Raw genomic sequence first — 23,958 nt, forward strand, 5'->3', positions numbered from 1 at the left:
GGGAGATGGGGCATTTAGGCCCTGTCTCCAAGTTCAGAAAACGAAAATGATGTTGCTTTCAGGACTGACGCACAAAGGTGGCGGGGCTAGAACTCAGGTACACATCTTCTGACCTCAGGCCCAACAGTCTCCCACAAGGACTCCCCGCCTCAGTCTGTCAGAGGTAAGTGTGAGGAACATATGCTGGCACCCAGGGAAGTTTGTATTGATAGACGAGCACAATCAGGGAAATTTCAGCTGAGTTTATAGACGTCACATGTAACCACCTGGTGATTATTTTTTACAAGGGAGCAGGCTTGGCTAAATGGGAAGGTTTATTTCTATCAATGCCACTGATCCCAGGACATGATCATTAACCCTTTTATTGTCATGATTGGTTGGGGAAATAAGTCAGAAACATAACAAAAAGTGAAGTAACCTCTGAAGGCAGCATATGACTCACGTCTAAGTGTGATGCAAGCAGCCTGGGCTATAGAAATGTCAGAAGTGGAAGAAATCCACGTGGACTGCACAGTCCAGAAAGCCTCCTGGAGAGAGTGGGTGGGGTGTGAGTGGTTGAAAGGAAAGGGGAAGGGTGTTCCATGCAGGTGAGAAGCAGATGGGATGGGCGTTGGGATCAGGTACGACGGCTCTGGGCGAGTGAGAGTGGCTGGCCGGAAGGTGGTGACCTACAGCTGTGGGCCACGGGGCTGGGCTGGTACAAACAGTGAGCGCAAAACTGTTTCAGAAGTTACTTCCATTCCATGTAGTGGAAACAAAGGAGAAGGAAGGGAAAAGGAGATAAATAACAAATTTGGGAAGAAAATGATTACAGAGAAAAATTGAGGGAAGGAAAACCAGGGCAAAGAAGAGAGGAGAGGGATGGACAGGCAGTAACTGCAAAGCCATCTATGACCGATGCGTGGGAGGAGGAAAAGCATCAGAAACAAGCCGCCCGGGAGGGGCCTGCCCTGGGCCCAGGGCGCAGGCTGTCCCGAAGCCCAGGGCCCCACTTGCTGCTGATTCCTGGTGGGCTGAGGTGTTAGCCCATGAGGGTTTAAGATGTGACCCTTTCTCCCTCCTTCCTCTCTTTCATGGGGTGTCTGCTCAGTGTCAGACTCTGTTAGGGCCAACACAGGAACCAAAATGAGTGAAACCAAGGGTGGGTGAAATGGGGTGGGCCCCAGCTCCGGCCCAGCCCGCGCGCTCCGCACGCCCTCTCCTCAAATCTTTGAACACAGCATCTCCCTTATGGGGCTGTCATGGACAAAACGAAAAAAAGGATCCTACTCTTGGGCTTCCCTGGTGGCGCAGTGGTTGAGAGTCCGCCTGCCGATGCAGGGGACACGGGTTCGTGCCCCGGTCCGGGAAGATCCCACATGCCGCGGAGCGACTGGGCCCGTGAGCCATGGCTGCTGAGCCTGCGCGTCCGGAGCCTGTGCTCCGCAGCGGGAGAGGCCACAGCAGTGAGAGGCCCGCGTACCGCAAAAAAAAAAAAAGGATCCTACTCTTGCATGTTGGCATCACTTGGCTTTCGTGGCCTCCAGTCCCGCTGCCCGATGGGCACCGGCAGGCCGTGCTCCTGTTTCCCTGGCCTCCCTCACCCTGCCTTGCCCGCCACTGCAGAGACAAAGCAGAACCTTCAGACGCAGCTCCTGTCCCCACCCGCCTGTCCATCTGCCCCCATGTGCCCGCCCTCCTTCCTAACGGGAGCTGTGTCCCCTCTCCTGGACCAGCCAGGCCCCTTTCCGCTGGACCTTCAACCACTGCTTCCCTCTGGGATCCCTCGTTTAGCCTTCAGATAGGCTAATGCCTCCTTTATCCAGAAATCCCCTCCTCCCTGCATCTATCTTTCTTCCACGTTCACCCCTCTGAGCAACCTGAGTCTTAGACCTTGTCTGAGCCCTACCGTCTGCCTCACTTTCCCTCCTGCTCTATCCGGCACCCTCCCTCCCAGCGCAGCGATACTGCTCTCACTGAGGCACTTGTCATTCACGGCGTGGACACCTTCCACTCTTTGTCTTATTTAATCTCTTAGCAACACTTGCCGTTTCTGGTCATCTCCTCCGAGGAATGCTCGCTGTTCTAAGTTTGATGGTGAGAGATCCACCTTCCCTCTGTTCCTCTAACTTTCTGCTCCCTCCTGCTCTTTGCATGTTGGCTCTGTTCCAGGACCAGGCCTTCTTCTTGCAGTGGAGCTCCTTTCCTGGGCGGCTTCCAGGGCTTTCCGACGACCCCCTGGTTGGCATCAGGGGCCCAGCGCTCTCTCTGGTCCTGAGGCCAACTACCCAGCTGCCCCCTGAACAGCTCCTCTTGGGGGTCCCGCAGATGTTGAAGGTGCACTGTGTCTAGATGGAAGGCATCGTGTTATCTTCCCACAGACCCGTCCTGCCTCAGTGTGGAACTCCACCATCCAGCCAGCTGCCCAAACCAAGAATCACCCCCTGGCTTTGACCCCATCTCTCAGCCCTCACAGTCTGATTCCAGCACTTCTCTCCCCATTCCATAGATAGCCCTTAGCATATAGAAAGTGCTTGGTAAATGATGAAATGAATGAAAAATAGACAAGATAATATATGAGAAAGTGTCTGTCGCATGGCAGTTGCTCAAAAAATGTGCCTATATTAGTTATCCATGGCTGTGAACAAGTCGCTCTAAAGCCTAGTTGCTTAAAACATTTTTATTATCACTCACAGTTCCTTGGGCCAGGAATTTGGGAGCAGCTCTGAGCAGTTCTGGCTCAGTCTCTCTTGAGTTTGCAGCCAGATGATGGACTCAGGAGCTCTTCAGTCACAAGTCTGGTGTCCGGGCTGGGAGCTCCTTGGGCATCTCTCTCTATGTCTCTGTGGTCTCACATCAGGACTCTCTAGCGTGGTGGCTTCCGGGTAGCTAGACCTCTTATGTGGCTGCTCAGGTCTCCAAAGAGTGAGGGCCAGGGCCGGGGGATGTCGTATCGCTTTTTTAAACCATCGCTCTCCTTGTATTGTACTCCTTAGAAGGGAGTCGCCAAGCCTGGCCCACATTCAAGGGCAGGGGAATTAGACACCATTGTTTCCTGGGAAGAGTGTCAAAGAATTTGTGAACTTTTAAAAAAGAAATCTAGGGACTTGCCTGGTGGTCCAGTGGTTAAGACTCCGTGCAGCAGGTACGGGTTTGATCCCTGGTCAGGGAACTAAGGTCCCCCATGCCACACGGTACAGCCAAAAAAAAAAGTTAATAAAAAATAAATCTATATACAGTAAAATTCACTTTTGTTTTTTGGTGTTCAATCCTTTGAGTTTTAACATATGTTTAGGCTTTTAAAAAATTGAAGTATAATTGACTTATTATAATAGCTTCAGGAGTACAATATTGTGATTCGATATTTTTGTAGATTATGTACCACTACATGCCTAGATTCTTGTAACTACCCCAGGATACAGAACAATTCCAGCAACCAGAAGAATTCTCTAGGGCTTCCCCTTTGTAGTTAGTCATCCCCTCACCCCCATCCCTGGCAACCACGAATCTGTTCTCTCTCCCTATAGCTTTGCTTTTTCCCAGAATGCCATCCATATAAATAGAACCACTTAGTATGTAACCTTTAGAGACTTGCTTCTTTCGCTCTGCGTAATGCCCCTGAGATCCACCTAAGGGTGCATCCCTGATTCATTCCTTTTTAATGAGGAGTGGTATCCATTGAATGGATGTACCATTCTGTTTACCCATTCACTTGTTGAAGGGCATTCGTGTTGTTTCCAGTTTTCAGTGCTTACATACAAAGCGGCTGTAGACATTTGGCCTGGAGGCTGATCTCTTCGCTGCCACGCCACACCCCCTTTCCTGCTCTATACATTTGTGTAGAGATTTTATGGAACGTAAGTTTTCATTTTGCTAGAATAAATTCCTAGAAGTGGGAAGGCTTTTTGGCAGAGGATTACCTGCCCCTCTCCTTAGCAGGACTGTCAGGAGGTTTTTACTTATCGGGCAAATTACCCTTTGTCAGAAGAATTTGTTATTTGAGTCTTTGGACTTCAGAGTATAATTACTTTTGAAAACACTGCCTGCAGAAAGGACCCTTCATTGAAAAGTCATTGTTTGTAGTTATTTGACTGTTCTTTATTCTCCAGCCTTCGAGGCTGTGTTGTGGAGGAATCCCGGTGTCCCCCCTCAGCCTCATCGCCCTGATGTCACCCAGCACTTGCTCCACACTCTCATCCGGCAGCTTTACCAAGGGACGATGACCCCTGCAGCACAAATCACCAGAAGTTCTACCAGTTGGCAAAATACTGTAAATAAACGAAGAGCAGCCTTGGAGAATGTTAGCATATGAAAACTGCACTTGGATGGTGGAGCATAGGGATGAAGTAAGCAGAAATCGAGGGGCACAGAGGGCTAAGGATGTGGTTCTCTTCTTCTGCCAAGTCAGAGACCAGATCTGAAGTGAGGGAGGCGGCAGGAACAATGGGAAGAGTGACATATTTAAGTTCTGAGGCTATAATATAAAAAGTCCAGTTCCCGAATATCTTTGACCTCTTTACTAAGGGAAAGCTCCATGTCCAGAAGGTTGCCAAGGCCTCAAGGTGGCTCTCAGTGGAGGACCACATTCTTCATCTGGGCTTCCTACTCATCCCATTTGTGCTTGGCTGGATGAAACTCCCTGCCTGGGGGCCTGCCTGAAATACACAGAGCCCCCCTTTCAGCTCCCTTTCCATTCTGCAGGGTTACCTGGGAATACCTACTGTCCTGAGGGTATTAGAGTACGTAAATTAGGTCAAGGACCTAAAGAGGGGAGTTCTGTGCAATTCTCCAAGTACCTTTAGAAATTGAAGATGTCACCATGTTCATCCTTTGAGAAAAGGAAGTTCAATATGAAATCGTGCCTGACCTGTGCAGGAGTCCTTCACTCACCCTGCACGGATGTGAGTTGTCCTTTGTCAGGTTCTCTGTGGTGCACTTGGAAATCAAGGAAGAATAAAGCATGGGCCATGTTGCCCAGAACTCACAGGCCATGATGGTGACAAGCTGGCCTGATATCCTAACCATAGGTATCACTTCATTCCTATGGAAAATGCGTTCAGAGCTCCAGACAGCCAAGCCATAGTGGACTTGTGAAGGCCACCCTGGTGTAAGTTGGGGACTGTGCTTATGCAGGCAATTGTGATTGGCCTTTATTTAGGTGAGTTTCATTTGCCCTTTGGTTGTGCCAGGATGTTTGGGACAGTGCCTCTTAGCTGCGTCCCTGAGAAGTCAGCCCCCCTCTCTCTCCCCCTCCTTCCCGGGCTTTTCCTGGTCTCTGCCCACTTCCTTGGATACCCAAGAGCTTTGTATTCCAGATTCCGCCTCTCATGACCCAAGTCTTTCCCCTCTAACGCATCTTCCTAACCCCGAGCCTCTTGGTTCCCTCATTCACCCAGCGTGCAGAAACTTTCACCGGGTTCCCTTACAGATGAAAGTGGGGGGCTTCTTCGGAGGGGATGTAGGGCTTAAGGTGGACCCGGGGGCCTCTGGCACATCCCGAGATTCTGAACTTTGCTCGTAACAGTAGAGTTTGTGAACAGCCTTTCGGTTAGAGGCCCGGCCTCATGGCAGCAGTGCGGAGGTGGGGCACTGAGATGAAAACCCAAAACCTGCGGGTGCTCACACGTGCACCTCATTAGTTCCTGCCCTGCGCCTGCCGGTGGGGAGGCCCCCCTGCTCTGCGCTCTCTCTGCGAACACCAGCAGTGCTCAGCCAGGCAAAGTCCCTGTCACTTCTGTCATCACTGTGATTTTTGGAAGCATGATTTTGGTGTCCTGATTTGGCGTGTGTGTCCCCTGTCTTCTCCTTGGTGAGCTGCCCCCAGCGGCTGTGACCTGCCAGGCCAGGAAGTGGTAGCTCCCTGCCTGCCGTGGCTGTACATGCCTGATGCTGGTGAGACAGGAGTGAGATGAGAGCTAATCCTCTGGGCCGAGGAGCGGGAAGGGAGGGGAGGTTCTTTGTGTCTCGGGCTCTGGGGTCTGTAAGCTTCTTTTCTCCCCTAACCCTTTCTTGGAGAGCCGTTGCTTTCATTTCATTTCAAAGCCCCTAGGCCTGCCCGGTCCCTGAAGCGGAACATGCCAGCTCCATTAAATCAATGTACCCAATTCTGCGAAGTCTAAACAGTTTAAATTTCATTATTCTGGGCAGTGTTTTTCTGGTGACTAGAGTTTGCCAAAGCAGGGGGAATCGGTGAGGGTCGAGGAGAGGTTTTGCCCACCGCACACCCGGACCCTGCTCTGCTTCTGTCTTCTCGAGCGGGTGGGAGAAGGTTGGGCTCTGCCGCGTTTAAGTTGTTCTCGGGCAACAATGGGATTGCTCTGATTCTACTGCCAGGGTCACTGGGGCTAAAAATCCGTCTGATGCAGGAGAGGCTCCGCTCTTTGACCTTATGGAGCTGTTTGTGCATATTCCACAGTGTATTTGGGTCACGTGGATCAGTCATTGTTGATGGAAGGGCCTTAGGTGTCATTAGTGTTTTAATAATTTCCAATCACTTTCCAATCAGTGGATTGAGGGCTGAACCCCGACGGCAAACTGCACTGCCCACCTGCGCCCCGCCTGCTGCAGCACCAGCCTTTTTAGGGCGCGGGCTTCACGCACAGTTTTAGGCGAGGCTACTGCTTCTCCTGGGATCGATGCTAACTGGCGGCGTGTTAAGGAGCCTTGTGATGTCCTCACAGCACAGTGCTCGTGAACCCCGGTCATCACCATGTTACTCATGTATCCCTTCAGTCACCACATTTTTCTTGAACAAAAAATGTGCCAGGCTCCGTTTTAAACACTGGAGAAACGACAGTGGACAAGACAGGCATGAATCCTAATCTTCTCGGAGTTTCTATACTAGTGGGAGAGATGCAGGGAGAGATAATAAAAAAAGCAGAATAGCAAGTTAACCAGGTGTTAGAAGGTGATCGGTGCAGGTCTGTAAAATAAGAAACGTGGGCCTCACCCCAGCGTTCCTCCCTGCCAGCTCTTCTCTAGGTTTCCTTACGTGTTTTCGGCATCGCTTCGCAGGGAGATACAGCAGGCCCTCTTACCCACAGGTATTCTTCCTAAAAACACAGAAGCGTTTCCAGCAAGTGTCATTGTTCCTTTTGGTGACACTGGGTGTTTGGCTCTCCAGGTGTCCAGCGGGGAGTGGTGAGACTCCGTCATCTCTGCAGGATGAGGCTGGAACCCACCCCTGCTACTGTGGGTTTCGCTGAGCCCGGTGCTCCTACGTGTGGACTGTGGGAAGGCTTTCAGGTGAACAGGAATGGGCGCTCCCCTCCCTGGGGGTGTGTGGGGTGGCTGGCGAGGCCCGAGAGGACGGAGGGACCAGGTCTTCTCAGCTCAGCCTCCACAGCTGCTGGATGATGAGGCTGAAGTCATTTGTCTTTTCTCTCCTGGCTCAGGGCTTTCTGAGAATGGAACTACTGCTGATCTTCATCAATAAGTATTGCACTTCTGGAGTATATAGAACCGTTGCTTTCCCCTCAGTTTAAATCAAACAGTTACGGTCAGTCCCTGGGCCAGGCGCAAGGAGTGAGAAGGTGGGGAGTAGCCAGCACCTCTTCGGGGGCCAGCTGGGAGCCCAGGAAGTGAGTGAGTTTGTGTGGTTGGTAACCAGGACCCAGTACGTGTGTGTCTCCTCCACTTCTTTCTTGCTGAGGAACCGGGTGCTAGGCTGTTGAGGTCGGGGGGAGGGGCAGGGCCTTCCAAGAGGGTGGCAGAAATTGGGGCGGAGGGTGCCAGGGCCTCGAGGTCAGGTATGAAAAGGGATGGTGGAGCTGGGTGGCTCCACCCTTGAAAATGAAAGAGCAGCGGGTGACCGGAAACTGCCCACCTTCCAGTAGTCCCAGGGTGTACTGGGCCAGGAGAATGGTCAAGGGGACACACTGCTTCCTCTTGAGAGGGTGACGGGAAGGGGGACATCCTTGGGGAATCTCCAGGAGGGCAGATACTGTGTCTGTTTTCTTCACTGCTGAACCCCAGGTTGGCCCCCTTGCAGCTGGGTGGGGGATGGATGCAGGGGCAAGACGGGAGCAGAGGCACCAGAGGAAGCTGGGGCGGCCCTGGAGCCTGTGGAGCTGAAAGGAAGGGCAAGTTTCACGAGGCAGTTGGGAGGTTTGGTGTTGGGCACGTAGAGTTGGAACTGCGGGGTCCAGCCGGCCACCCCCTTTTGTTACGGCTCATCACCAACACCTGGAGGCCTGGGTGCTGCCTCCAGTGACCTGGCAGGGTCCCCTCTGTCCAGTCTTGTCCCTTTCCATTTTCCATCTCATGTTTTATGCTTCGGTAGTCCGACTGCCTTAGTTCCTCACCTTCCTCGCTTCTTCATGCTTGCCTGCCCTTGCTTTGGGTTCCCTCGGTATCCCGCCCCCTTCCCCTTCTCCTGGCTGGGTCATCCTCATCTTCTTAAACAGACGACTCTGGCACAAACTCCCTCATTCATTCCACGAACACTTATTGCTGCCTGTTAAGTGTCAGATGTGGCTGCTGGGTGCTGCCACCTGCCACCGCCCCCACCCCCCCACTGCCCTCGAGGCCATGTAGGTGCCCCTTGTGAGTGCGCCTTTGGCCTTCTGTTTAGTCCAGCATAATGGTCTAAAGCACAGGCCTTGTATCCCACAGACATGCTTCCCATCTCTCTGTGCTTCAATTTGTGCATCTACAACATGGGAACAATAATACCTTCCTTAGAGGATGGTTGCAAGCCTTAAATGGAATTGCACCTGGAAAGCATTTAGCACAGCGCTTGGCCCACTCAGAGAAAGGGAGCTGTTCTGAGGCTGCTTGTCTTTCTTGTATCATCACAGGGTTGGGATTCCCTGACTGGGTCCCTTCCCCTGTGGGAGTCAGACTGATGTCGTCCGGGGTGACCTCAAGAAGGAGGTAGGATTTAGCCAAGTCTGGAGAGCAGAGGTGGCTTTAGGTGCATGGGGAAGGGGAGAGTGGGTTAGAGGCTTGGAGAGCGGGGAGTGTGAGATGAGTAGAGGCCAGTTTATGAAGGGCCTGGGATGCCGGGCCCAAGTTTTGGCTTTTGTAACCAGGATTTGGTCCATCCATAGTGAGTCCTCATGATCAGCAGATCTGGGGTCAAGTTCCAAGGCTTTCAAGCAAATTGAAAAATGAAGCCAATGTATTGTGAGTGTCAGGTATGGACTAAATATCCAGGGAGGTATTAGATAGTTCATATCTGCCAATTACTTATAATCTAGAAAAACAGTTAAACTGGCAATTAGGATCTTGTGTGCTACTGTGATGATTGAGGGGTGAACGTATTTGGGGAGAAGTAGTTTTAGCACCCTCAGAATACTCCACCGAGAGGACCTGGGGCTGGGGTGGAGGGCAGAAGGGGACCATCCAGGTGCCTCAGTGCTGGGAACCTGGATGCAGGTCCTCTGTTACGGGGATCAAAAGTTTCACTTTGCCTGGTCACAGTGAAACTCTGGGGGTGCTAGAAGGGGTGGGTAGAGGCATTCTGATATGCCTGGGCTGTGACCCCCAAGCCAGCAAGGGCTGCATTTTATGAGTAATAAAACATGCTAGTTGATGTCTCTCATTATCTGCAATCTTGCCTCACAGACAATCCCATCCAGTGCAGTTTTTTAAAGTGTCTTCTTTACCATAGTGTTATGTGGAAGAATTTGCTGGTGCACCCCATTGCAGGACTTTGTGTTCTAAATTTTCCTTACCATCTGCTTTGCCTGCTCCTGCCAGCTCCCCATCTTTTGTGGCCTGGGTGAATGGTGCCCAGAGAGAACTGTGTTGAGCTGAGTTGAGAGAAGAAAGATGGTTTGGTTAGAACAGTTTTGCTTTGGATCCTGTGGCCGAAAGCCAAAGTAATTTGATGTTCTTAATTTGATATTCATGGCTCACCACAACCTGAATTCAGCCTGTCTTTGTCCTACTATTCCCTGACACACGGATCACAAGCTGTTTCTTGCCCCTATGCAGGCTGCCTCTTTCAATAACTATATTACTCCATAAGCAGAGGTCCCTGGCAGTAAATAGAGGGAAGATCATTTTGGGACTTTGTGTCCTAGTGTATTTTCCAAACTGTATACATTAGTGAAGGTAGGTTTGGGGATGCAGGAAATAACTTGGTTTCAGGCATCTGCACCTCCCTCCTGAGTTGTTCTCTGACTGAGCCACACTCTACCCCCCATACCAGTGATCAGCTACCCCAAAACCTTCCTATCTTTCAGGGTCTGGCTCTAACAGATGCTGTGGCCTCCATGGAGTCTGCTCTGCTGAGTCTGGCCAGAAGTAACCATCCTCCTGCTTGCCTCCCCAGTCTCCACTTTTTCAGGTTTTCCTTACCCTTTAGATTATGATAATGTTTTTGAATTTCTTCTGCCTCGGGAGAGGAGGGATGCTCATTGGATAGAATCCTGCTCTCAATCATCTTTGAATCCCCCAAAGTGATTGCCACTGCCTCCTCCAACACTTTCTCAGCCATTTATTTTCTTTCCTTCAGATTTATAGTATTAATTTTTTTATTTTTTTGGATGATCTTTCCATCCTGGTTATAGGCTTCTGGTGTGTATTTTAGAAAGTGACTGAAGATGAAATCTGTAAAGATCAGTTCCATTTCAAATTTAATTCCTCATGTGTTACTGGCTGGTCTCTAAGGTCCCCTAGCAAAAAAAAAAAAAAAAAAAAAAAGTTGATTCTTAAGCAGCACAGGCTGAGATGCTGAGGAGATAAAAATGACAGGTAAGGGCTTACAAAGATGGAGAGATCCTGGAAATACCTCATGCTTATAAATACCCTCTTACTTCATTTAAGAGCCCTGAAAGACTGTATTCTAGAAGAACTGGCTTACTAAAAACAGGTCAACTTTATAAAGACTGAAACCCAATCTCAAATTAGCTGACCAGAATAGACCAAGTTTATAAAGAATGAGACGAAGCCTTGAATCAGCTCAACCCCTGACTGGATTAAGATAATCTCTTCCTGATCTAGTTGCCTGCCACAAACTAAAGAAAATCAGAAAATCATGTAACAACATCTAGATCCTTTATAGTTTTAAATATATATATAAAACATCTGTCATTCAGTTAAAGAAATGCCAGGCATATGAAGCGGCAGGATCAAGAGATGAAAAAGACACTCAGAACAGGCCCACAGGTGATACAGATACTGTAATTATCTGATAGACTTTAATATCAGTGATTAATAGGTTCAAGAACGGAAATGACAAGATGGAGAGTTTTAAGAGAACTGGATTCTATTTATATATATAAAAAATCAAATAGAAATTCTAGAACTGAAATAGAATCAGTGATATTAAGTGTAAGTAGGTGGATTTAACAGTGACTTAGATAGAGCTGAAGAGAGATTTAGTGATCTAGAAGATAGGTGAGTAGAAATATCCTGCCTAAAACAGGGAGAGAAAAAAAGATGAAAACTAAAGGAAATAGTCACCAAAGATATACGATACATAATGGAAAGGTCTAATACACCTGCCATTGGAATCCCAGAAAAATAATGGAAGAAGCAATATTCCAAGAGATTCAGAGAATTTTCCAAAACCACTGAAATACACCAAGCCATAGACTAAAGAAGTACTATAAACACCAAGCAGGATAAAGAAAAACAGAGATGTGTCAGTAATACTTCTGAAAACCAAAGACAAAAAGGAAATTTAAAAGCAGCCTGAGAAAAAAGACATATTACCTTCAAGGAAATAACAGGACTAACGACTGACTCCTCAACTGAAATGATGAAATCCAGAAGACAATGAAATATATCTTTAAACTGTTGAAGAAAAATAATGCCAAAGTAGAATTTTATATCTAGATTTTCCTCAGAGGTAAAGATGAAATAAAATCATTTTCAGACAAGTAAAGACTGAATTTATTGTCAGCAGACACACCCCAAAAATACTAACAGGAGTTCCTCAGAAAGAGGCATAAGATCACAGATAGAAGCATGGAAACGTAGAAGAGAATGAAGATCAATGGATAAGGTAAATATATGAGTAAATCTAAATGAACTACTGATTCTACAAATGTCTCATGGGATTAAAGTACATGTAAGATTGAAATATACAACAAGGAACAGTACAAAAGAATAAGAGAGGTAAATAGGATTGAAGCCCTTTTATTTTCTGGAGAATAGAAAAGTGCTAGTCAATTGTAAGTCAAGGATGTTGTTTACGTGATAACCCTTAAAATAGTAGTAAAAGAATATATAATTAACAACCTAATAGAGAAGGGAATATTTTAAAATACATGATTAATCCAGAAGAAGGTGAAAATTGAGGTAATTGAGAGAAAAAGGAACATTGAACATGTAGGACAAATAGAAAACAAATAGAATGTAGATTTAAATCCAAATCTATCAGTAACTACATTAAATGAAAATGGGCTAAATATTCCAATTAAAACTCTGAAACTGTGAAATTTAATTTAAAAAACCCCTGCAAAATCCAATTAAATGCTGCTTACAAATATTTCCTAAATATAGAAACACAGGAAGACTGATAGTAAATGAATGCAAAAAAAGATATACCAAGGACTTCCCTGGTGACACAGTGGTTAAGAATCTGCCTGCCAAGGTAGGGGACATGGGTTCGAGCCCTGGTCTGGGAAGATCCCAAATGTCACAGAGCTACTGAGTCCATGCACCACAACTGCTGAGCCTGTGCTGTAGAGCCCGTGAGTCACAACTACTGAGCCCGTGCCCTAGAGCCTGTACTCTGCAACAAGAGAAGCCACCGCAATGAGAAGCCCGTGCACCACAATGAAGAGTAGCCCTCGCTCACCGCAACTAGAGAAAGCCTGTGCACAGCGACAAAGACCCAACGCAGCCAAAAATAAATAAATAATAACTTAAAAAAAAAGATATACCAAGAAAATAAGGTGATATTGCAAATGAGACAAAGTAGACCTTAAGACAGAAAACACTGCTAGATACAAAGAGGGACAATTCGTCAGGGAGACACCAGAAACCCTAAATTTGTTTGCATCTAACAGAATATATAAAACAAATTTTGACAATTGTAAGGAGAGATAAATTTATAATGAAAGTGGGTTTTTAGCATACTTTTTTAGTAACTAATAGCAGAAGTGGACAGAAAGTCTATACGGCTACAGAAGATTTGAATACTAATAACCATATCCTAACTGACATATACAGACCACTACACCCAACAGTTGTGGAATACACATTCTTTACAAGTTCACATGGCACATTTACCAAAATTTAGCATATTTGGGTCTTAAAGAAATTGAATTCGTAAATAAAACCCTTCCTATAAAGAAATCTCAGGCTCACATGTCTTTACTAGTGAATTTGCCAAATATTTAGGGAAGAAATAGCACCAATCTTATACCAATCCTCTAGAGAATGGAAGAAGAGTTGAACATTCTGCAGCTCATTTTATGAGCCTAGCATAACCTTGAACCCCAAACCTGACAAGGACATTACAAGAAAGGAAAACTGCCTAGGTCAATCTCTTTCATAAGTGAAGATATAAATCTAAACAAAATATTGGCAAAATAAGTTCAACAATTTATTCAAAGGATAGGACAGAGCACCAAGTTGGATTCATTCCAGGAATGAAAATTTGGTTTAATATTCAAAATTCAGTGTTATCCAATATACTAACAGACTGAAAGAGAAAAATCGTATGTTCACAATACAGAAAAAGCATTTGCTAAAGTGTGTACCCATTTGTGATAAAAAAACAATCTTAGAAAACTTGGATCTCAGTGAACTGCAGATATTCTTTTAAAAAATAGAGCAAATATCATATTTCATTGTAAAATTTTGAAAGTCCTGAAATTGAGACAAGGAGGTCAGCTATAATCACTTCTTTTCTACATGTTGCAGGAAGTCCTTACAGGTACAACAAGGCAAGGAAAAGAAATAAAAAGTCTAAGGATTTGAAAGAAAATGAAATTGTCATTTGTAGGCATCATGATTAAATACAGAGATTATTCAAAATGATCTATAGTTAAACAATTAGAATTAACAAATGAATTTAGCAAAGTCACTGGATACAAAGTCAGTATGCAAGAATCAAACTTTATTCTGTATCCCAGTGACAAAAGTTAGAAAATAAAAATGACAGGAGTCAAATCATCAGGTATCTAGGAATACATTTGACCAAAGGTATTCAAGACCTCTACTTAGATATGGTGGATATTTAAAAAAACTGAATTAAATGGAGAGAGATAAAATGTTCATAAATTGGAACCTTCAATATTGTAAAGATGTCATTTGTCCCAAGTTGATGTATATAATCCCAGGTAAAAATCCCAGGAGATTTCTTTTGGTAGAAATTGACCAATGTGTTCTAAAATGTGTATGGAAATGCAAAAGGCCCCAAATGGCCAAGATAGTCTTGAAAAGAGCCAAGTTGGAGCAATTACACTACCAGAGATCAAGACTTCTTTTAAAGTTACAGTAAGTAAAACATTGTGGTATTGGTTCAGGGATAGATAACTAGAGTGTTGGAACAGCATAGAGTCCACAAACATAGCCACACACTCATTGGTGATGACAGAGATAATGCTGCAGTGTAGTGGGAAGAGTTTGTTCTTTGAGTAAACAGTGCTAGGTCAGTTGGATATCCACATGGAAGCAAATGAATGTTGACCCTTACCTTGCACTGTATTCAAAATTCAATTCCAGTTGGATCACAGATCTAATGGTGAAAGGTATAACAGTAAAGCCCTTAGAAAATAACAAAGAAAAATATATTCACAACTTTGGGTAGGCAAAGATTTTTAGACAAGGTAAAAAGGCACCAGCCATAAAGGAATAAATGTGATAATTTGGAGTACATTAAAGTTAAGATCTTGTTCATCAAAAGACATCAATACACATGAAACGGAAAGTCACAAAATGGGAGGAGATAATTTTGTGCTCTCTATCTGTGTATATGTATGTATTCAACAAAGGACTCACATTCAAAATTTATAAAGAGCTTCTACTTCCACTAAATAAATAAGAAAAGACACAATCTAACAGAAGAATGGGCAGAAGTCTTAAACAGGCACCTCAAGGTGATATCCAAATGGCCCATAGACTTTGTTCATCAGCGAAATGCAAATTAAAACCAAGTTGCTACTGCACACCTACCAAAATGGTTAAACTTTAAAAGCATGATAATACTAATAGTTGGCAAAGATGTGGAATCAAAGGAACACTCACATACTCACTCTTCAGTACTCTTTTATAGTTACAAAGCCGTATACCTGCATGCTCCAGGACCCAGCAATTTCACTCCTAAATAGAGGCCCAACAGATATGTATACATACATGTCCCCAAAGATATACAGATATATACACATGCATATGTATATATATGTATGTGTGTATATATCTATAGCTAGCTAGCTAGCTAGCTATCTATATATCTGAATGTCCACAGTAGCAATCTCTGTGGTAGCAAAACAGAACTGAAATAATGCAAAGTTTATCAACAGTGGAATGGATAATTGTACTCCTACAATAGAATACTAAACAGCACAGAAGATGTACTGTTATATCCATGTAACAACATGGTTGAATCTCACAGATATATAGTTGAGTGAGAGAAGTAAAAGAAGACACAGGAGATTACCTACTGTAATTTATATCCAGTTCAAGTACAGGGAAACTAGTTCATGATTTTATAAGTTAAGAAAGCAGTTACCTTTGGTGATAAGGAGGTTTCAGTGGCTGGTTGGGCTCCTGGGGTACCAGTAATGTTTTATTTTTTTTATCCGAGTGTTGGTTACATGGGTGTGTTCACTGTGAAAATTCATTGATTTGTATCCTTTTCTAAATGTGAAACTTAAATAATAATTTTTAAAAACTTGCTTAAAAAGACACAGACGATGGAAGAGGCTGGTATAGAATCTCTTGGCTTTTGCCATTTGAGGACTGGCTATCTGGAAAAGAGGGAGGAGATGATAAAGTTCCAGACTTATGCTCATTCCTGAGCATAGTGAGTGCTTCAGCATGGTGGTCCCTGTGGAGCCCGAGGACCAGGAAGTAGTGAAGTATCCATTTCTGTGGCCCTTTGTCTTCCTTGGAGACACTAGGGCTCCATCGTCTCCGCTTTATCCATAATAGATGATGCTGGCAGTGTGTGGAATGCAGTGTGCAGGAGGCAGGAAACCAGAGATGCTGGTTCCTCTCTCTTCTCCTCCTCTCTCCCCACTCCCGCCCCCTCCTCTTCTCTTACTCTGCTGCAGAGAGTCAGAATTCTTGCTAGGGAGCCCACACCCACAGATGAAAAAGACAGAAGGACATTTATTTTGAAAAAGGACAGATGTAAATTAGTATTTTGTAGATGAGACACAAATGCTAAGACTTCAGAATGTGGTGGAACTTCGACCCAGTGGGCAGTAGAGAGGACCGCTTTGAGAAGGCAAGAATTCCATTTTCAGAAGCTGAATGAAAAGATGTTAAACATTTTATTCAGGGAATGTTATGGGCTGAATGTTTTTGTCCCCCTCCCCCAATTCAGGACGAGGATCCTCACCAAGAACTGAATCTCCTAGATCATTAATCTTGGACTTCCTAGCCTCTGTGAGAAGTGAATTTCTGTTGTTAAAGTCATGTAGTCTACAGTGTTTTGTTATAGCAGCCCGAGTTGACTAAGACAGGGAAATAAAACTTAATTTGGTTTATCGGCTCTGATTCCTGCAAGCTGGGGCAGTTGCCTCTTCCCTGTGGATATATATCTGCGGAGTAGTGTTGGCTGGGACCATGTGGCAGCCCAGCCATGTCCATCTTTTGTGAGCATGGTGGTCACGTTGAAATAAAAAAATGCCTTTTGGGGCTTCCCTGGTGGCGCAGTGGTTGAGAGTCCACCTGCCGATGCAGGGGACACGGGTTCGTGCCCCGGTCTGGGAAGATCCCACATGCCGCGGAGCGGCTGGGCCCGTGAGCCATGGCCGCTGAGCCTGTGTGTCCGGAGCCTGTGCTCCTCAACGGGAGAGGCCACAGCAGTGAGAGGCCCGCGTACTGCAAAAAAAAAATAAAAAAATAAAAAAATAAAAAAATGCCTTTTGTAAGCACTAAGGTTTCCAGCCTGTTCCTATCTTGGTATCGAGAAAAGTCAAGCAAAGAAATGAGAAACACTTGAGTTTCTGGGAACAGAAAGATTCAAATATGCATGCCAGTACCATAATCAGGTTGACCTCCAAATCAGCGTTTCCCTTTAAATTTTGCTTGTTTTCAGTCTAACCAAATAAATTAAAACGTCTTATTTACTCCTAAAAAAAGTGATCATAAAAGAATTTGCTCTCAGTCTTAATTAGTGCTGCTTCTCATATATCAAGTGGGAGTTGAAACTTCTTTTCTCTGATTTAACAGACAGTGTGTTTCAATGGTGTAGAATTTTCTCCACAGATTTCACACTAATAATTGTAGTTTAAATTGCTCTACTTCTTGAGAAAATAATACTGAGCTTATTTGGTTTGTAAAAAAGTCAAAAGAACGTCAGTGGTTTAGGACACAGACTTAGCAGGAGCAGGTGCCTAGCGGAGTTGTCTTCACCACACCCCACCGTTTCTCTGTGCTGAGTCTGGCATTTTAATCCAGTGATTCAAGAGTCTGCAACGACCCGTTATCTGGACCAGCCAAAAATAGGCACAAAATCTGTTGCTTTGTGTGGTATCTCTGCAAAGTGTGTCACGAGGTTTCTTTGAATTGGGAGATTTTCCTGCTAATCTGGGAAGCAGCTGAGGAGACGGACAGAGGTTCCGAGTGTCCCTGGGATCCACACTGCTCCCCAGGGCAGCTCAGGTCTTTCCCTGGTTCCCCAGTCAGACTTTTCCCACAACAATGCTGAAACCATGGACTTCATCACCTTTATTTACAAAAAGTTTTTAAAAAATTGTATTTGTGAAAGATAAGTAAAATCCACTGGGTGTTGGCACAGCCCAGTTAGAGTTTTGTGAGGATTAGATGTTGGTACATGTGTAGCATCTAGACTGTGCTTGGAATATGGTAAATTCTCAAAAAATGATTAGTCGTGTACCGTGTGCTAGCCACGGCTAGATGCTTTATCTTCAGAATCTCCACTCCTCACAATAGTTCTGCAAGATGGTTGGTAGTAGTTCTTATTTTATTGATAAGAAAGAAGAGCTTCAGAGAAGTTAAGTGATTTATGTAAGCTCACACAGCTGCTGAGTGGCAGTGCTGGGGACCGAATCCAAGTCTGTCTTCTTCCTTCACCACCACCACCACCACCACCACCACCACCATAGTCTCTCTGAAACTATTTCTCAGTTGGGGTCTGGGCCTCCTGGAAGGTTTGTAGACGTTTTCTTAGAAGGGTTGTCTTTGAGTTTATAGTTTGAAAAACACTGCTTTGAGCAAGAGGTTGACAAGTGTTTTCTATAAAGAACCGGATAGTATTTTATGCTTTTGAGGCCATACAGTCTGTGTTGCAACTACTTAATTCTTCTGCTGCAGCTCACACCATGGGCAATATTTAAACAAATGGGTATGTCTATGTTTGGATAAAGCTTTATTTTCGGACACAGGTGATGGGCTGGATTTGGCCTGCAGGCTGTTGTTTGCTGACCCCTGCTTTATTCCATGCTCCCTTCTGTTCTCTTCAAACCCTCACATCCTTGGGTGCTCCAGCTTCTCTGTCTGTCTTCTTGGAAGCTTCTACTCTATCTGCTCAGTTGTCAAAGTCCCACATTCTACAAAGTTCCTGACCTCATGGAACTGACAATCTGGTGGGGAAGACAGACAAGTGTATGTCAGGTGGTGAAGGGTAGAAGAAGAAGGCAAGGGGCTAGAGAGTGACAGGGCTACTGTTTTGTATGGAACAGTGAAGGAAGGACTCTGAAAAGGTGACACTGGAACAGAGGCCTACCGGAAGGGAGGCGTAAACTACGTGGCTGTCTTGGGGGGAGTGTTCCCGACAGAGAGAACAGCAAGTGCAAAGGCCCTGAAGCAGCAGTGCGCTTGGCATGCCTGAGAAACAACCGGGAATCCAGAGTAGCTGGTGTGCAGTGAATGAGGGAAAGAGTGGTGGGAGAGAGGCAGACAGATAAGGGGCAGTTCACGTAGGGCCTTGTAGGTCACAGCAGGGCTTTATAATGAGTGGCCCTTGCAGGGGGGCATTTGAGCAGCAGAGTGTCATGATCCAACTCGTGGAACAGAGGATCCCTTGGAACTGCTGGGTGGAGAGAGTCTATAGGGTGAGAAGAGGTGGGTGCTGGGAGCCATTTAGGAGGAGGATGGTGGGAGAAGCCCATAATTCTAAATATATTCTGAGGTCAGAGCTAATGCTTTCCCAGCAGATTGAGTAGGATGTGGGAGGTACAGAGGGGTCGAGGCTGACTTGAGGTTTTGGCCAGAGCAGGTGGAAAGTCAGAGCTGCCCTTTGCTGAGATGGAAGGACTGTGGGAGCAGGTTTATGGGGAAGGTGAGGAGATCAGTTTGGATGTGTTAAGTTGGGGCTGTCAGTTCATACCCAAGTGCAGATTTCAAGTAGGCAATGCATTTGTAAGTTTGGAGTTTAAGTCGGGGCTCTACAGAAGGGAGTCAGCAAGGGATGGGTGGTCATCAAAGCCAGGAGTGAGCTGGAATTGCCTAGGGTGTGAGTGCAGAGAAACGGTGGGCTAAGCTGGAGGCCATCGCCCCCTCCTGCTTCATCCCTGGCCCTTGCCAATTTCACACCTCAAGACTCTTACCTAAAAGCACCTTGATAGCTTCCTTCCTAGTCTGTTACCTACGGCAGGGGTCCCCAACCCTTGGGCCACAGACCGCTACCAGTCCCTGGCCTGTTAGGAACCAGGCCGCACAGCAGGAGGTGAGCGGTGGGTGAGCGAGCAAAGCTCCATCTCTATTTACAGCTGCTCCCCGTCGCTCGCGTTACCACCTGAGCTCCACCTCCTGTCAGCATTATGGTGAGTTGTATAATTCTTTCATTATGTATTACAATGTAATAATAATAGAAATAAAGTGCACAATAAATGTAGCGTGCTTGAATCATCCTGAAATCACCACCGCATCTTCCCCGCTCTGCCCACCCTGGTCCATGGAAAAATTGTCTTCCATGAAACCGGCCCCTGGTGCCAAAATGGTTGGGGAACTGCTGGTCTATGGAACTACAAGGATTCCTGGAGCTCAACACCAGCCATGTCCCTCCGCTCTGAAACCTTTGGTGTGTGTGTGTGCAGCTTGCAAGAGAGTGTGTGGGTGCTAGCCTCTCTTCTGTCCTCCCACACTGTTGGCCCACAGTCTGCCTGTGGGCAAAGCAAAGTGAAGTCTGCTGCTGTCCTCAGCTGTCCTCAGTCTCCATGTTTCTTCCCACCAGGAAGTACAACACTCCCTCGCCCATCATTATTTCATAAATATATAGCCGTTGTGCTGAAGACATAAAAAGATTCTAGAGAGATGTAAATCGTTGTGTGTGAGGACTGACATCTCTAAAAAATATTCCCTCGTGATAATGAAGAAGGTGTTGGAGATGTTTCCATATTAGGGAGACGTAGAAAGAGAGAGTGGATGAGTTGAGTTTTAGCTGTGAAGGATGGGAATGGACCTGAAGAAGGGGTGAGGCCAGCTGGCACTGTGGTCTTGTCCAAAGGTGAGCAGGTTCCCAGGAAGGCTACAGATGTCTTGGGATGCCTGCAGGGACCCACGAGCCACGTCCCAATAAGAGAGGGAATCCCAGGGAGTAATTTAAACAGGGAGCCCAGGGCGCTGCTGGGCCTGCCCCCAGCCACCTGAGACTGAGGAAGGGCAAATAGCTTTCTCTTGCTTCTGCCAAGTGACGTCAACTGATAATGCCTGCCTGGGGTGCAATTTTGAGGTCAGGTCTCAGGACAATGAATGTGATGATTGATTAGTCATGTCTACCAGGAGTTCATGGGGCTGCCTTTGCTTCTGGTCCTGAGGGTGTTTCTGAACTTGACAGAGCTGCCCTGAGTGTAGGAGTGCTGGCGCTCTCCATCTACCTGTGGGGGGGAATCATTCAGTGGGCACCCACCAAGTTAGATCTGGCTTGAAATTAACCAGGTGAAGTGCAAAGTAACCAAATGTATTAGCTTTTAAAAAGTCGTAGGTTTTCTCCTCGTGCTGTGGAGGTGACCCTTAATGTTGTGGTCTGTGTTTTACATCATGGAGTGAATTACACAGAAGCTTCTGACCAGGTGAAAACAAAGCATTTGAGAGAAAAAAAATATCTCAAGTAGCAGGAGATTTCCTTCACCAAAAGGAATGACGTTTGTGAAAGTATTTGGAGCGCTGTAAGATGCTCTATAAATGTAAGGATTTATTATTATGCGTTGCTGGAGGAAAACCAGCTAAGCCATGATGCTGACAATTACAGAACAGACTTCCTTATTACTCTTGCTTCCTACAATCAACTTCCTCCTCTTGGAACTTGAAGACAACCTCTGAGGATGGGCTTTGCCTGAGTTGGATAAGGTCCTTGCTGGTGAGGGCAGGCTGAAGGTGGTGACCAGTGGTCGATTGGGGCTTGTGGTCCACCACGTTGGTGGGCAGTTTGTCCAGTAGGGATCCAACCTGTGAAAAGCTGGCTGTTGCCTCCAGTGCTTGTGTGAGCTGGCTTCATATGGGGAGGCAGGCTAGTCACTGAAAAATGATTGTCTGCTGGGAAGACTCTGGAGCTGGCCTGACGTTCCCCCTGCCCTCGAGAGGAGATATTCTCTGCTCCCTCCTGAGCTGTTTCCCTGCCCTTTTAATACCTGTTACATCCAGATCACAAAGTTTGAGTACTAATTTCTTTGTAAGACTCTGCTGCTTCTGATTTCCTCCAAAGAGGTGTATATCCAATTATTTCCTGTTTTCTTTTGTAAAAGGGTGAAAAATTATAAACAATAAGGTACAAATGACTTTCCCTTCTGGTGTTTGATAGAAATAGGCTGCGAAATACCCTTTGTCAGTAAGCATACAGAAAACTTTTGAGTTGGTGGATAATTTAAGAATTTTCAAGAAGAGGGTCTGAGCCACTCTTATTGGCTTCCGTAGGTACTCAATTGACAAAGAAACAGGACTGATTGTCACAAACTACACTAGAAGTTAGGCTGTCTCTAGGGGGTCCCTTGTCCCTCTGAGTACACCGATGTCAGCAGATGAATGATGCAAGGTTTGCTGGCCTGGGTGATGCCCTCTATTACTGTGTAGCTTCTGTGGGGTGTGTGTCAGGGACAGTTCTCCTGTTGTAGTGGTCTGGATCCAGTTAGGAGGTAGAAACCACACAGTGATTTAAACAGGGGAAGTTGAATACAAGGATTTACTAAACTATGATGAAAGAGTAACTATAAGATAAATGAAAACTCTCTGTGGTACCCCAGGGCTGAGGGAGAGCATCCGAGGAAGGACAGATTGGGAAGGGGTTCACACCTTGTTGGAGAAGGTGTAGTTGAGCATGCTGGAGGGCAGACAAGTTCGCTGGTTTCACTGGTCTTCAGTCACTGGGCAAACAGGAAGCAAGCCTCCAGGGTTCAGGCAGGGTGGGCGAGCTGCTGTGGTACTGGTGTGGGTGTGCAGTGGGAGGGGGCACTCAGTGCAGGAGGCTGGAGCACAGGTGTCTGTCTGGAAGGCCATATTGTCAGGAGGACCACAGGAGATGAGACTGGGGGGAGGCAACGAGTGAGCAGAGGGAATGAGGATGCTAGTGTGGGCAGGAAGCCTGGAGGGCCCGAGGTCTGTACTGGGAGGGCTGTGCAGGGGCTGTGAGGATGCTGGGAGACAGCACGTTTTGGCTAGGGGGCTGGGCAGAGGCTCACTGGCTGTCCTCATCCCCTTACCATCAACTCTCTCTCCCTGCAGCTCCTTCCTCCTGCAGCGTCCCTCCAGCACCTTCTGCTGAGAAAGCTTAACACTGTGCTGCTGTAACGGAGAAATGCTTGAAGGAAGTCCTTCCATTATTGCACAGCATGTATTGAAGGGTGAATCTGGAGCTAAGAGGGAAACACATTGATAACTGGCTTCCTTGGGTCCCCTTTCCTGCAGCACCCGTGGCCCCAAGACATCTGTGAGGATGTAGGGTACCCCTTCTTCTGGGCTCCCCCACTTCCTCCTCAAGACTGGCTCACACAGGGGCTGGCTCTGGATATAAGACTGCAGCTTCTCCTCTGGCAGCTGGGGCAGCGGTAGGGGACGATTATGACTCTGTCTCACAGGGCTGCGGCAGAGCTCGGGGTGAAAGGATATGTGTGTGTGTGTCAGGAACCGAGCTGCTTCAGGCCAGCGCTCCTACCTGCTGGAGTGTGTGGTTTAGGACTTTAACTTGACCTTGTGGTTGGGGCAGTGGCATCTCTGACAGCTCACAGAGGGCGTCTTCCTCTCCCCCTCTGTCTTCAAGCCAACTGGAGGGGCAAAACACTTGAAGGATGTGTGTCTCTGCAGTCCTGGACCACCATTCCCATCACAGCTCAGGCAGTTCCTGGAAGGAATGTTTCTTTATTGGTGCAGGTCAGGCACGATGGCATGTTCTGTGCCTGTCACCACGAGGGCTGGATCCAGCTCTTGGCCTGTGGGCTAAGGGGCCAGATTTAGGTTTGGAAGGGCCTAGGCCTTCAGTATCCCTCTGCCTGGGCCCCAGCTCCTGGAGATTCTGACTTCGTTGACCTGAGGTGGGCCTCTGGCATTGTGACGCTTTAACAGCACCGCCAGCTCTGCCATGTGGCTTGACGGTGCTGCCAAGGAGAGGACCCTTTGGTTTGAATCAATCTCTGCCCCCCGGGCTCACGCTCTCCTCCATTTACTTGCTTGTGCGTCTCACTCAGCTGTTGCCTGGGAGCATCTTGAGGGCACAGGTTTGTCGTCCCCTTTGTGCATCTGCCCCCCACTCTGTCCCTGGCCGGTGGCAGCCTCTGCCTGACTCACCCTGCACGGACCAGCCCTTGGTTCCCAGATGTCAGTGGAGTTGCCGGTGCCCCCGGGTTTATCTCAGACTCAGCTCCAGAAGCTCACTGTCTCCACCTGTGAGATCTGACTTTTCTAGACTTCTTCAGGGTCCTATTTTTACTTGCTGAAGGAGGGACTGAGGAAATC

At 46.7% G+C, this 23,958-nt stretch overlaps 1 protein-coding gene across 8 annotated transcripts in view; it reads left to right on the plus strand.

Moving 5' to 3' along the window:
• FHOD3 (formin homology 2 domain containing 3) overlaps positions 1-23,958 on the plus strand; it is a 493,863-nt gene that overhangs the window by 13,576 nt on the left and 456,329 nt on the right. Inside the window, exon 1 of one of the 8 annotated variants that reach the window (XM_033837675.2) lies at positions 7,123-7,224. The exons of the other annotated variants lie outside the window; for them this stretch is intronic. Within the exon in view, the coding sequence (XP_033693566.1) occupies positions 7,144-7,224 (81 nt within the window). The 5' untranslated portion in view covers positions 7,123-7,143. Of the gene's footprint in view, positions 1-7,122; positions 7,225-23,958 lie in introns of those variants that run through there. 8 annotated transcript variants of the gene reach the window in all.

The sequence above is a fragment of the Tursiops truncatus genome, chromosome 13 (assembly GCF_011762595.2).
Source record: "Tursiops truncatus isolate mTurTru1 chromosome 13, mTurTru1.mat.Y, whole genome shotgun sequence".
NCBI classification, from domain to species: Eukaryota; Metazoa; Chordata; class Mammalia; order Artiodactyla; family Delphinidae; genus Tursiops; species Tursiops truncatus.